This window comes from Bactrocera dorsalis, chromosome 4 (assembly GCF_023373825.1).
Source record: "Bactrocera dorsalis isolate Fly_Bdor chromosome 4, ASM2337382v1, whole genome shotgun sequence".
Classification (NCBI taxonomy): domain Eukaryota; kingdom Metazoa; phylum Arthropoda; class Insecta; order Diptera; family Tephritidae; genus Bactrocera; species Bactrocera dorsalis.
This window is the reverse complement of record NC_064306.1, coordinates 17624012-17639416: the sequence shown is the minus strand read 5'-3', so window position 1 is coordinate 17639416 and position 15405 is coordinate 17624012. Positions and strand designations below refer to the sequence as shown.

General features: G+C 36.2%; 1 protein-coding gene across 1 annotated transcript; it reads right to left on the bottom strand.

Annotated features, from left to right (window-relative positions):
• Positions 1-840: 840 nt before the first annotated feature.
• LOC105233117 (E3 SUMO-protein ligase ZBED1) lies at positions 841-3267 on the bottom strand. The gene is made up of 4 exons (XM_049454705.1): positions 3212-3267; positions 3096-3159; positions 1385-2964; positions 841-1327 (listed from the first exon to the last, which is right to left on the bottom strand). The coding sequence occupies exons 2-3, from the start codon at positions 3130-3132 to the stop codon at positions 1976-1978; spliced, it is 1026 nt and encodes a 341-aa protein (XP_049310662.1). The 5' UTR covers positions 3133-3159; positions 3212-3267; the 3' UTR covers positions 841-1327; positions 1385-1975.
• Positions 3268-15405: the final 12138 nt, after the last annotated feature.

The window sequence follows — 15405 nt, the reverse complement described above, 5'->3', positions numbered from 1 at the left end:
AAATTAACCAAATTCACTCCCAATTAAGAGCCCATACTGGCAGTGGGAAATTTTGAGAGAGTTCTTTCCTGATAATAGTATATCTATATGATAAAAATACCATATATACATAGTATACCTAATACAAAGGCTTTCGAACTTCTGGGTGAATTTATAACGCATATATCGGCCAATATGTTAGTTATCTTAATAAAATTAAGAGGCGTTTTTTTTTAAACAAAATCTTTGTGCCTAAAATGGTGAAAACTTGACGTAGCCTCCAAATAACTAGTGTCTAGTTTTTCGAACACCCTTCCAATAGGTATGTGAGGAATTTTGATGAAACTCTGGGAGCTTCCTATTAATATGTGGCATTTTTATTGTACGTAGGCTTGGTAAGAATACATAAAATTTAGTCAATATTACCCAAACTTCCTTATACTACTTTTCAAAATTGTCGTTATTCTAACAAGTTTTGTGCCGGATATATCGGCCAGTAGGTATTATTAGTATAGAAGATTGAGTCATGTGTAGAAGTTCACGCAAGTGAGGAAAGCTCTCTGATCGCCATCCACTTGGGAGTGGCCAGAAACGAATCTTTTACATAGCAGCTCACGACTTCCGGTCTTTGACCAAGTATCCTCTGGGTACCCTAAGAACATCCGTTTGAAGGCGAGATAAAGTGAGAAGGCGAAACATTAGAGGTGGAGAAACATCGATGTTCACGTTCATCGATTTTTTCGATGTTTTTAGCGAAAACATCGATGAAACATCGACATTTTAAACAAAAAAAAATTAGCAGTTATTTTAGTTTATTTGAACTTTATTTTGATTTGTGATGTTTAAAAATTAAAAGTCAAATTTTCAACAAAAAATATCAATTTTATTAATCAATTATCAAATAAAAAAGAAAACGAAAAACAAATTAAAATAAAATTGCTTATGATATTCATGTTCCACTTCTTTGGTGTATTGTCCTATCCTTAGTTTGTAAATAAAAACTAAAAACAAAAACAAATTTAATATCAATGTTTCAATATATACTTAGATGGTCCAAAGAAAATATTAGTTCTTTAGGATATTGTGCTATCCCTACTATACTATTGCTTATTTTACTATCCTTACTTACTATCCCAAACTCTACTATATACATATATTACATATTATTTACATGTTTGTTTTTGTTTAAGAAGAGGAGCTTATCGACAACGGTCGATGATAGCCGTGTGCGACGCTCACTTATAAGTTGTCCAGCTTTACTGAAAACTCTTTCAGATTCGCACGAAGATGCGGGAACGCAGAAGTATTTTTTAGCTAACGTTTTAAACGCGTCGCCATCTGTAGTAATCTAAAATATAATTAATACAATAAATTGGAAGAAATATGTTATTGCATAATTTCTTACCTGCCAGTACACAAGAGGGTCACATTTTTCCGGCTGGTTCTCCTTTTCAAAATGCTGTCTCATCAGGATAATGGCATCTGCCCAGGAAGAGTGCACCTTGTTTTGGCTTTTGACTTGTAGAAATGAAAATGGGCTTGGTTCCTGTATTGGTGATGTTGGCGGATGTAGTGGGTTTGCAAGTAGTTGTGTAAACAGTTCATGCTGCACAGCTTTGACACCTTCTTCCGCATTAAAGGGATTAAAAAATCCGTGTTTCTTAAAGCGGGGATCTAGTATGGTAGCAATTCGTGGTATTGTGCGTGTTTCATAGCTTGCGAGCCTCTTGGTAAGACTAAACTTGATGGTCGTCAATATGTTTTTGCCTTTTTCTGTGTTGACTTTAATATTGTTTATTTTATGATTCAGTTCGCATATGACAGGGATAATTATGGACGCCGATACTTTTGTGTTTGTAGATACAGAAAGCGTTGCCTCTTCGAAGGTGGATAGTAACTCGGAAATATCATTTAAAATATCCACTTCTGCTGCTGAAAACATCAATGGAGCGCCACGAGAAGATACCAAAGCTAATGTAATAAATTCGTTTTGTCTTCAGTATGCGCTTAACCATTTCATATGCGCTATTCCAGCGAGTTGGCATTTCTTGCAGAAGAGAATGCGGTCCCCCTGAGCTTCCTTAAATTTCGAATATGCGATCTGGCTTCTCTTAAAAAAGCCAACTACCGACTTACATTTTGTAAGAATTACGTCGAAATCGGGCAATTTTAGAACATCTTGCACAATAAGGTTGATTGTGTGCGCTACACAAGGCAAGTGCTTATACTCAAGCAACTCACATGCTTTTAGCATCGTCGCATCATTGTCAGTCACAACACAAACAACCTTATTCACGACACCCCAATCATCAAGCACGTCCTTTAGTGTTTCAGAAATATTAATAGCATTGTGATTGGTAGTGTCAAGAAGTTGCCTTGTTGCTAAAATTGCCGACTCCAACGTAAAACTATTTAAAACAAAATGGCACGTAACTGTAATGTAACCTTCGTTTGCTTTGGATGTCCACAAGTCAGTCGTTATGGCCACAAAATCAATATCGTTAAGTACAGACTGGAGTTTATTCTTAAGAGACTCATATTGAGATGGAAGCACTACGTCGCGCAGGTGTGACCTACTAGGTAACCTGTAGCGAGGGTCCATTTCTTTCATGAGCTCTTTAAATCCGTCGTCCTCCACACAAGAAAAAGGTTGAACATCGACAGCAATCATGTTCATGACCTTACTGTCTAGGAGACGTTTTCGTTTCGAGTCATTTTCATAAAAGGAAACCGATTTTCCAACAAACTTTTCTAAGATGTTTGGTTTCTGTGCAGTTCCCCCAACTTTAAGCCGATCAGCATGAACGTGCTTTAAGTGGTCCATTAGATTTGTTGTGTTTCCACACGTCTTTATTGGCTTACCACAGTAATTGCATATCCCATGCGTTTTTTCGCTGTTTCTTTTAAAATGATCCCAAGCTATAGAAACATCACGCCTCCTCTTCTTTTGATACTCTTCAGGCTTTGGCTGTTCGCTTGCTGTTCCTATAAGAATTAAACTGCATTAATGCCTATTCAATGCAAAAGCAAAAATGCATGTGAATGTGCATATGCTTTTCTGCAGAAATTCATCTACAATGCTTTTCTGAAGATAAATTCGGATATTTAGTACTTACTTTTCATAAACCTGTCCATGTTTAAGTACCACCACATTTACGCCAACACCACCAACAAGTATAACTAAAATAATAATATTCTGTTAATAATGAGATTAAATGATATATGTACTTACAATTCGACTGTCTTCCTCTATGTGCCTTAGAGATGGAAAAACATCGATTTTGTCCAGCTAAGCATCAATGTTGCCGATGTTTCGAAAACATCGATGTCATCGATGTTTCTCCACCTCTACGAAACATTCCCTCCGCAGGGTTGTACGCTGGGTTTGGGACCCGCAACGTAAAAAACTGTACTAATGAAAAATTACCAACAGCCTCGGATGAGAGATCCCCCTTTTGATGACGACCATGGCAAACGAAATAAGGAACGTATCTACCGTGAAAAAAAATTGTTGAATGTACTTGTAAAACACTGTGGTCAGTTCGTGTATTGAATAGAAAATTTTCACAAAACTAAACGATGTTTGAAACGAGTTTTGAGAATATTTCGAGAATTTATTCTGCAACGTCTTCAATGTAGTGATGCATATACAACAACCCCAGGCCGATCAAACTATCTTGAAGCATATTTGTCTTCAGGCACGTTTTCGTTAGGCGAAGTGTCGAAAAAGAGCGTTCAGGGCTCGCATTCGTTACAGGAAGTGTGCAGAATATGCGAAGAATACTATGAATTATGTGGTATAGGCTTACATCACAGTTCTTCAATGTTTCCAATACAATAGTCGGTAACTTGTCCTCTTTTGACTTTTGCTTCTACCCCCAATAGCACTGTCAGTGATCTAGTTCACCTTTCACCTTGAAATGTTGCACGACGTTGATAATGAATCCAAAAGGCCTTTGAATCTACCTATCACGCAGTGAATAAGATTTTCCATATATTTCTTTTTCAAATCATATACCTTTTCTGGAAGCAGCAAACTCAGCGTCTTGAAATCTTCGCCGATTGTATCCAACAGAGGAATGACCACTGAGGCCCTATAGTATTTCCCGTAACTTCTTACGCAGAAATTTTCTTGTTTTATTCCTGGTTTTTCTTCGTCAACTTTCAGTTCTGCCGTAATTTTTTTCGTGTCCGATAGATCATCTATTCTTTCTGAATAATCACACTGAGTGAATGAGTTAGAGATAGAATATCACATGGGCAAAAAATCCCCATTATTATTTTAATTTGCACACGGCTGCGATGAGTATCGTTGCCTTTCGCGCTGGTTCCTTATATTTCCTGTTAGTAATTTTTGTCAGAGCTTTGACGATCACCGACAATTTCGCGGCAAATTGAAAAACTGCAACGTGCCGTTGAACCCATCTTGTTTCACATAAAAAATATACCGTGGAATGCAGCATCTATTTCAAATAAAATCAGATTTGGTTTCTTCGCTGTAAAATGGAAAATATAATTACATTTAAATATAATATTGCATTATTTGATTATTTTCAAATAAACTGCTTGAATGGATGTTTATTGGAAAAACGCTTGCAGATAAATGAAGAACAGCTAATTTATTGCCACGGAGCACTCTTTTAACCCAAGTTGGCATTTTACCACTTTGCCATTATTACATAAACGCCACTTAAAATTATTACTCTTATTATTTTGTACACATTCATGTATTTACTATTGTAATACAGTTCAAATGAAAGGATGCGGATATTTTGGTAATACTGACTTTGCTTAGAGTGTGTTCTAACTAGTGTATATCTAATAGGTGTATGGTTAAAACAGACTGCATACCTCACAATGTTACGATCGACCCCAACACTTGTGGGATAGGATATATACCGAGAGTTGAAAAGGGAAGCGAGACGCATTTGCAGACAGATAAAGAGAGAGGCCGAAATGCGAGAGTATGAAGAGCTGAACAAGCTGGCCGATAGGGGTAATGCTCGAAAATTCTACGGAAAGATGTGCCTATTAACAGAAGGTTTCGAGACCGGAGAATAATCTTGTAAAACCCAAGGAGCTGATCTAGTGACCGATGCCCAGAGCATACGCAAATTATGGAGGGAACACTTCCTGCCAGCCAAGCTATTCAAACACGGCGGCGAAGAACTGATACAGAGCATGCATCTTTGTAAAATATGGTCGATTGAAAGTATGCCCAACGATGGAAATTCCAGTGTACTCTGCCCAAAATGACCACATAATCTGCGCCAACTATTATGGGATAACCCTCCTCCACATCGCGTATAAGCTTCTATCGAGCGCATTGTGTGGAATATTAAAGCCCACCGTCAACAAACTAACTGGACCTTATCAGTGTGGCTTTAGACCTGGCAAATCAACAACTGACCAGATATTCACCATGCGACAAATCTTGCAAAAGACCCGTGAAAGAAGAATCGTCACAAACCACCTCTTCGTCGATTTGACAGCACAAAAAGGAGCTGACTTTATGCCGCGATGTCTGAATTTGGTATTCCCGCAAAACTAATAGGGCTGTATAAATTGACGTTGAGCAGCACCAAAAGCTCCGGCAGAATCGGGAAGGACCTCTCCGAGCCGTTTGATACCAAACGAGGTTTCAGACAAGGCGACTCCCTATTGAGTGACTTCTGCAACCTGCTGCTGGAGAAAATAATTCGAGCTGCAGAGCTCAATCTCCTGTCATCAAACAAATAGTCATCGCACTCGTGACTTGGCTCTCACGTCACAGTCATAACTTTGAAGTCGTAGATAATTTCGTCTAACGCAGGATAACTCTTGCCAACAGCTGCTCCTTCGGACTGAGTAGGCAATTGAGAAGCAAAGTCCTCTCTCGACGAACAAAAACCAAACTCTATAAGTCACTCATAATTCCCGTCCTGCTATATGGTGCAGAGGCTTGGACGATGACAACAACTGATGAGTCGACGTTGCGAGTTTTCGAGAGAAAAGTTCTGCGAAAGATTTATGGTCCTTTACGCATTGGCCACGACGAATATCGCATTCGATGGAACGATGAGCTATATGAGATATATGACGACATTGACATAATTCAGCGAATTAAAAGACGGCGGCTACGCTGGCTAGTTCATGTTGTCCGAATGGACGAAAACACTCTAGCTCTGAAAGTATTCGACGCAATACCCGCCGGGGGAAGCAAAGGAAGAGAAAGACCTCCACTCCGTTGGAAGGACCAAGTGGAGAAGCACCTGACTTCACTTGAAATATCCAATTGACGCCACGTAGCGAAAAGAAGAAACGCTCTTATTAACTCGGCTATAATCGCGTAAGCGGTGTCTACGCCAGTAAAGAAGAAGATCGATTTCACCAAATTGCAATACTCAACATTCACATGAGTTTTGAATGTGAATTATACAAAAGTAGCGAATATGGTACGATCCATGTGTTATTAACTTCGGTGTAATGTCAACTTCGATATTCACGCCTCTAAATTGAATGCTTAATGTTCTGCCATTGTCGTCAGTTGAGCGACGCCTACACAGTGAATGTCCATAATTTCCATTTCCGTAAGAAAAGGACGGGGACAGTGTTTCGTGCATTTAGTGTCAGACATACAAAACGAAGTGCGATTGTGATATCCGCAAGGTCCATGAATCATATTGGCTGTCACCACTTCGTATAATTCTGGATATATCTCTGTATCAGGAATTTCCGCAGAAATGATTTCATCAATTTGATCTCGTGTAACCACTATCCCCATCCAAAGAAAAACGTGTACGTGCGGCAACCCTCTTTTTTGCTACTCAACAAAATATGTATCTCCAGCATCTAACAGCATCATATATACCATAGGTTGCTTAAAGATAAAGTCCATCAAACATCCCAACTGTTGTTTGAAAAGTCGTGTTGTGACATCGTGTCGATCGCTTGCTGATTGACCGCGATTCATAATTCCCCACGTATGTCATCGCATCCTGGAAGTACTTCTTGCCATGCTATATTAGTGCGACCTCTTCATGGCTTCGTAACAAATTTCAATTTGTAATTGATCACTTTGTGTAAATAATTCACTGATTTTCACTGAATAATTTTCAATAATTTTTCTTTTGAATTGTCGGAATAAAAAGCAGGTGACCGAAATTGAACGATTTAAATAATGTATAAATCAAAATGTTGTAAAACAAAACAAACAAAATTTTAATAAAAAATGCATATGGAAAAAAGTTACTTTTTGGAAATGTCCAATTTTCCGACTTTTCCTCATGAAAAGTATAAGGTATTTTTATTTCTAAATGTCCAACCTCTGAAAATTTCATCAAGTTTGGTGCAGCCATTCTCTTAGCGTTACTAACAAACAAACATTTATTCGTTTGTATGGGAAAAATAAAAGGGCAGTTTTTAGGGGGTTTCCGGGAATTATTCGAATTTTTCTTGGCATCTTTGAACCTAAACGAACATTAAAAAAAAAGAATAGGTCAAATTGGTCCAGGCGTTGTTGTGTTATGCGCTTAGCAACATATTTTGCGATTCATTTTTATATAAGATGATCCGAGTTAAGGGCATAACTCTCATTAATCGACAGATAGTTCCGGAATGTTTTGTCGATAATGAAAACACCTATCAGATCTGGAACCTGTAGGCCAGTATGATTACAACCTCTCCCCTTTGTAGTCGTAAGCCTTGAACTCCAGTGCATATTATTTATGTTAAAATCTCCATCCTTTATAAATATAAATATGTATGTGTGTTTGTTTATTAAGTTTTGGTACTCTTAAAATTGGAGATTTTATCTCTTGGAGGTCTATACAGAGAGATAACTTAGAGTGGACTTTTTGCGGAGTAAAAAATTATCACTTATCAGTTGAAACTTTTTCTTTCTCAAAATGTTTAATCGTAAGGCGCAATTGCCTGGATGAATTGTATGGTAAGTTTCATAGTTTTTAATTTTACAATAGGTTTGTGCCGTAAAATGTGTATCTGATATTGTACATACGTCAACTTTTTCCGAGCTTAATATAAATTCGATTTCATCCTTAGGTATGATTACCCATTTGAGTTCCATAGATAATCTTTATTAACTTAGGCATATTTGGTGTTAAGAGATAGGCTTTAAGCATGCCTAACCGATTTTGTAAGGAGGTGATGAATTCGTCTTGTTTTTTGAGTTTCTGTAAGATCTGTGCTAAAATGATGTTATTGGATAAATGGTCATTATTTTTTGCTTTTAAAATATCAGCAAAAGTAGATTTTTTATGTTGATAAGGTTCATTTCTTTCCTTTTAAAATTTACAGGACCTTTTACCTTTCGAGCCATACTGGCACCTTTTTTGTGGCCAATTTTTTTAGCACGCATTTTTTGTAATATTTTAGCAACAGACCATCCTCTATTGTTGACTGGATAGGCTTCGCCACAGTCGCAGAATTTAGGCCGCTAGTGCTCTGGTTTTGAACATTCTCTTGTGCTTACCGGAGCACTTAACACATACTCGTATTCGCAAGTCACAATAGTTTTGTGTATTGGCAATATTAGCCAGTGACTCCGGTTCAATAGAAACAATTCGATTTGAAACAGTTTTGGCATCGTAAATCCATGGGAATGAAGTTTTAGTTTTTCTTTGAAGCCTATTGACAGCACTTAGTGCATTTAATCTTTGATCTTTCAAATGAGTAATAATAGTTTTCGGTACATAGCAAGAAATTTGTCGATGGTCAAGCTGGTTGCAGAGTGACTTTTGAGTATATGCGGTTTGTAAGAGGTGTTAAAATTATTGCATAAAATATTTTTAGTATTTTATATCCTCTTTTTAATGGTTTCGGTAATGATACTATAGGTATAATTACACCAAATTAAAGAATTTCAACAGAGTATAAATAATATATTTAAATAGCAAACTTTCTGTATTCTGGACGTAAGAAAATGTATAATAGGAGTCGGGGGAATTGTTCTATTTTCCGTACATTCTTCTATTAATTGTGAAGATGTTTTAAATTTAAATGTATTAGAGCTTTTGTTCATAATTGCTTTATTTATTTAACCCTGTCTTACATACCTAACCAATCCGATTTCTCCGTATATATGCAACATGCTTCTTTAATCGATAGTGTTATCTCGATGGGAAATAATTCAGATTTAATAGTATTTTTGGGTGATTTCAGTTTACCATATCTCATGGAAAGCTTTTGACGTTTATATTTTAGTGTTTTGCAATCTGTATCATTTAGAATTTTTAGAAATTTAATTCGAAATAAATTCGGTAAATTCTTAGATTTAGTATACGTTGATACTCCTTGAAAGTGTTCCTTTATTCAGAGTAATCCCCTTGTTGTACCTGAGGACTCGTGTAATCCTGCTTTGAAAATTACTTAATAGTTTAACTTTGTAAAAGCTATCTTTAAAAAGTTGAACTTTCTACTGTAAATAGGCCTGATGGGATACACTTAAAATACCGAAGTTCAAAATGCCGATCAAATTTAAAAATGAGTCGCAAAATGCGTTGGTAAGCGCATAACTCAAAAACGCCTGGACCAATTTTGCCAATTCTTTTTTTTTAATGTTCGTTGAGGCTCAAGGATGGTTCTTACGGCAAGAAAAATTCGAATAATTTCCGGAAAACCCCTAAAAACAGCCCTTTTCTTTTTCCCATACAAACGTTATCTAACTAAAACGTAGAATCAATTTGAGATTTTTGCTATTATATAAAGTACATATTAAATTAAGAGTACTCACTGTTGTGCAAACAATGTAGGTATGTTCCCAACGTCCACTTTGCAGAGGATCCAATGAAGATGGTTTGTAAAGAAAAAAAAAAACGGAAAATGTAAATTTTTAACTGACTTACGAGCGCAGATTTCAAAGTGACTTTTCCATACAAATTTTTTTTTCAATTTTTTTGCTTTGTTTTCCAATTGATTTCATTGTAAATTCTTTGAAAATCATTAAGTGTCATAAATAAAGTTCATAGTGTGAAAATAAAACAAGAAAAAAGATTTATAATTTGTTCAATTCCAACGAAGAAAACAATTGGTTATTTTGAAGTATTCGCTTTGTTCTCAAATTAAAAAAATTTAAAAACCATTTATTTTACAAGTAAGTACGATTTACGCCTTTAACGCGATCGGCTAATAAACTCGCGATATTATTTCTTTTGACTTACTTTAAAATGAATCAGTTTTCACGTCATTACATCAGACAAACACAAACAACATTACAAAAAGTGTTTTATTATATCCCTATTTTACATCCATAAAACATTAGTACGACTTGAAGGTATTGACTCCAAGTCATATCAAATTAAAAAAAAGTTGAAACAAACTATCAATATCAGCGTTTTTTTCTTGGATTTTCCGTCACCTACTCTACTGAGTTTGTTTTTGTCAACTGATACACAAAACATATCGTACCTATATCTCGTTTTGTGCAGTGTTTAGTTACCTATGATAACTAATTATTGCATTTTAGATATGCCTCCTATTAGACGAAACAATTTAGGTAGAAGAACCCGAAATGCTGCAAACCAAGTTAATTACAGATCTTATAATGCTGCACAAGAACGTGACGATCGAAATGAACGTGAAAGGATTCGGATATCACAAACGCGTGAAGAGCGAGCGCGACATTCAAAACCAAATCGCGCAAGTTTGAATCGAGCTGATTTCAGTTACCATGTGTCAATTGACTACAGTAACTACCAATGTGTTGTTATTGGTTCGATGAACTCGGTTTGCTCACATTGCAAGGCATTAAAATATAAAAATGAAGCTAATGGATTGTGTTGCGCAAATGGTAAGGTGAAATTGCTACCATTGGAACCACCACCAGAGCCATTGTACTCATTGGTTTCAGGAATAGGAACAGATTCTATGATTCTATACACTTTTTAACAAATATACAGCAATATAACAGTTGCTTTCAAATGACTTCATTGGGGTCAACAAATGTAGTTCGGGAAAATTTTATGCCAACTTTCAAGGTATGTAAAGGATGATTTTTTAAGAGCTTGATAACTTTTTTTTAAAAAAAAACGCATAAAATTTGCAAAATCTCATCGGTTCTTTATTTGAAACGTTAGATTGGTTCATGACATTTACTTTTTGAAGATAATTTCATTTAAATGTTGACCGCGGCTGCGTCTTAGGTGGTCCATTCGGAAAGTCCAATTTTGGGCAACTTTTTCGAGCATTTCGGCCGGAATAGCCCGAATTTCTTCGGAAATGTTGTCTTCCAAAGCTGGAATAGTTGCTGGCTTATTTCTGTAGACTTTAGACTTGACGTAGCCCCACAAAAAATAGTCTAAAGGCGTTAAATCGCATGATCTTGGTGGCCAACTTACGGGTCCATTTCTTGAGATGAATTGTTGTCCGAAGTTTTCCCTCAAAATGGCCATAGAATCGCGAGCTGTGTGGCATGTAGCGCCATCTTGTTGAAACCACATGTCAACCAAGTTCAGTTCTTCCATTTTTGGCAACAAAAAGTTTGTTAGCATCGAACGATAGCGATCGCCATTCACCGTAACGTTGCGTCCAACAGCATCTTTGAAAAAATACGGTCCAATGATTCCACCAGCGTACAAACCACACCAAACAGTGCATTTTTCGGGATGCATGGGCAGTTCTTGAACGGCTTCTGGTTGCTCTTCACCCCAAATGCGGCAATTTTGCTTATTTACGTAGCCATTCAACCAGAAATGAGAAATGATATGTAGACCATAAATCGGACGTAAAGCGCGAAACACATTTCGAACCGAACACTGATTTTGGTAATAAAATTCAATGATTTGCAAGCGTTGCTCGTTAGTAAGTCTATTCATGATGAAATGTCAAAGCATACTGAGCATCTTTCTCTTTGACACCATGTCTGAAATCCCACGTGATCTGTCAAATACTAATGCATGAAAATCCTAACCTCAAAAAAATCACCCGTTATTATAGCAGTTAATTATAATTATTTTAGCCAACAATATGTTCTGTCACCTAAGTTAAGATGTGTAACTGATGTTGTTGTTTTAACGGTTTACCTAATCCCCGTTAGGATGGTAAGGATCGTTTGCGTTCGTTATGTAACTGATCATAATCATCACTTAGTCATCATATTATTTGGTGATTCAGTTTTAACGACACTTTTATTATTTTGAAACCAAATATAATTATTTGATGAAAGATATCAGTTGCAACTAATTAGGAGCCAGATATAATTTTTAAGAATAAATATTACTTAAGTTTGATCACTGACAATCCATAAATTTATATCCCACATTGCTTATTTATTTTATTTTATAGTGTTTGGTACAAACGTAATATTTTTTTTAATTTAAAGGTACAAGGCCAAATATATCACAGAGCAGGTTCACTGTTACCAGTGTCAGAGCAACTAAAAATTTATTTTATGGGTAATTCAGCACAAGAAATTAATCTACGTTGTGGACATAAGAATTTAGTAAAGAGGTCTATTGCAGAAGAATTACAAACCTTATTTCATGAACACAATCAATTGATTATATTGTTTAAAACTGCCCTGAATCTGATGCCATCAGATAATCACGAAATTGTAATCAGAGCTAATAAAACACCTTCGGGTCAACATGCAAGACGTTTTAATGCACCAAATATTGATGAAGTTGCTATCGTTGTAGTTGGAGAAAACTTGGAATCCCGTGATATTGTTTTGCATCGTCGGAATGATCAATTACAACGTATAAATTAACACACCGCTCATATGATGCACTGCAATATTCCATTATATTTTGGCAAGGTGAAGATGGCTATGATTTCTTAATAAAAATGATAAATGCCATTACAGGTAGTTAAAATATTAGTTTAGCAATAGCGATAATATCTCAGTCACTATATTATGTATTTTAATTTTATATGTTAATGTTTTTACACCAAAAAAAGCTCTGAAACCAACAAAAAAGTCAGTTTAATGAACTATTATTCATACCGCCTAATGATTCGGGAAAATGAAGACAATCACATATTGAAATGTCGGCGATTATATCACAAATATATTGTTGACATGTATGTATGTTAAAATTGAAACGGAGAGATTAACATTCATCTGGTTGAATCTGGCCAAACTCCGATCTGAAGAGTATATTCACCTTCGAGATGCGATTAATTCTGATGGAAATGCACAGAATGTTGGTCGGATGACTATTCTTCCAGCATCATACATCGGAAGCCCTCGACATATGCACGAATATGCTCAAGACGCCATGTCGTATGTTCGTCATTATGGTACAGCAGATTTGTTCATCACATTTACATGCAATCCGCACTGGATAGAAATCAAGCAGGAGTTATTCCCTGGGCAATCACCCATTGATCGTCATGATATTACAGCCAGAATTTTTACACAAAAATTGAAATCTTTAATGGATTTCATCGTAAAACATTGTGTGTTTGATGAGACACGGTGCTGGATGTATTCTGTAAAGTGGCAGAAACGAGGATTGCCACATGTGCACATTTTGATAAGGCCAAACGAAGTTGATGCAGTGATATCAGCTGAAATCCCTAACTTACAAATAGATCCTGGATTGCATGAGGTAGTTATCAAAAATATGATACATGGTCCCTGTGGAAGTCTTAGTCAAAATGCACCATGTATAATGGATGGTAAATGTTCAAAACGATATCTACGAACATTAATAGCGGAAACAATTACTGGTAATGGCGGTTACCCACTGTATCGTCGACGATCGACTGCAGGCAATGGAAGATCAACAACTGTCAAATTAAATCAACAAGATATTGAAATAGATAATCGTTGGATTATTCCATATTCACCCATTTTATCAAAGACCTTCAACGCTGAATCTTGCTATTCAGTGAAATCTATTTGTAATTTTGTAAATGTGTAACCAAAGGGAGCGATATGGCTGTGATTGGAATTGGTGCAGAGAATTCCAATGATGAAGTTACCCAATACCAAATGGGCCGCTATGTTAGTAGTAATGAAGCAGTATGGCGAGTATTTTCTTTTCCTATTCATGAGAGACACCCTTCTGTTGTTCACTTAGCTGAGCATTTAGAAAATGGACAAAGAGTGTATTTTACAGCACAGAACGCAGTACAAAGAGCTGCTCAGCCACCATCTACTACGTTAACCAGTTTTTTTGAGACATGCCAAAACGATGATTTTGCACGCACAGTGCTATATTCTGAAATGCCAAAATATTATACTTGGAATCAATCCTCAAGAAGATTTATACGACGGAAACAAGGAAAACAAGTTCCAAGACACCCAAATGTGTATTCAACCGATGCCATTGGTCGAATTTATTCAGTACTTCCAAGTAATTATGAATGTTTTTATTTACGACTGCTATTAGTCAATGTACGTGGTCCAACATTTACGAACTGTTAATGGTGAATTGTGTAGATTTTACAGAGAAGCCTGCCAACGTCTGCAATTGCTAGAAAATGACGCTCATTGGGATCAAACCCTCAATGATGCTGTAATATCATCACACGCTCATCAAATACGAACATTGTTTTCTATAATCATATCTATGCTTCCCATCAAACCCAATTGATTTGTGGATCAAGTACAAAGATTATATGTGTGATGATATTTTGTATCAAATACAAAATAGAATGGGAAATCCAAAAATACAAATCAGTGAAGAAATTTACAACGAAGCATTGATTTCAATTGAGGACATATGCTTGATGATGTCAAACAAACTATTAATTCAATTAGGCCTGACCGGAACCAATCGTCCAATGCATGATGCTTTTAACCAAGAGTTGAATCGAGAGAATCAGTATGATCTCAGCACTTTGAAAGAAATAATTCAAACAAATCTCCCACTGTTGAATGAACAACAGAAGTGTGTATTTGATACTCTTATGAAAGTAACAAATGATGAAATTGGAGGGATTTACTTCTTAGATGCACCTGGTGGTACAGGAAAAACATTTTTGATTTCATTAATTTTAGCAACGATTCGATTACAAAATAAAACTGCACTTGCACTCGCTTCATCGGGAATCGCAGCAACTTTGCTATAAGGTGGTTGAACGGCCCATTCAGCATTAAAATTGCCATTAAATATGCAAAACAATGAAAATCCGACCTGTAACATTTCGAAGAACTCTGCAATGGCAAAGGTCTTGCAGCAATGTAAATTAATTATTTAGGATGAATGCACGATGGCACATAAAAAATTCTTGGAGGCTTTAGACAGAAAAGATCTACGGAGCAATCATAACCAATTTGGTGGTGCAATGATTTTATTATTATTGTTTACTATTGTTTCGTCAAACATTGCCAGTGATTCCACGATCAACACCAGCAGATGAACTCAATGTATGTCTAAAGTCTTCCAATTTGTGGAAACATGTCAAAGTACTTCATTTAAGCAAGAATATGCGCGTCGAGTTGCAAAATCTCCAATCTAGAAACATATTCTCTAAACAACT

Bases quoted from the DNA above. Each gene is read 5' to 3' on its own strand.
- LOC105233117 (XM_049454705.1), bottom strand. From the start codon at position 3,132: ATGTGGTGGTACTTAAACATGGACAGGTTTATGAAAA. The intron at 2,965-3,095 runs GTAAGTACTAAA...TAATTCTTATAG, and splicing joins CATGGACAGGTTTATGAAAA to GAACAGCAAGCGAACAGCCA.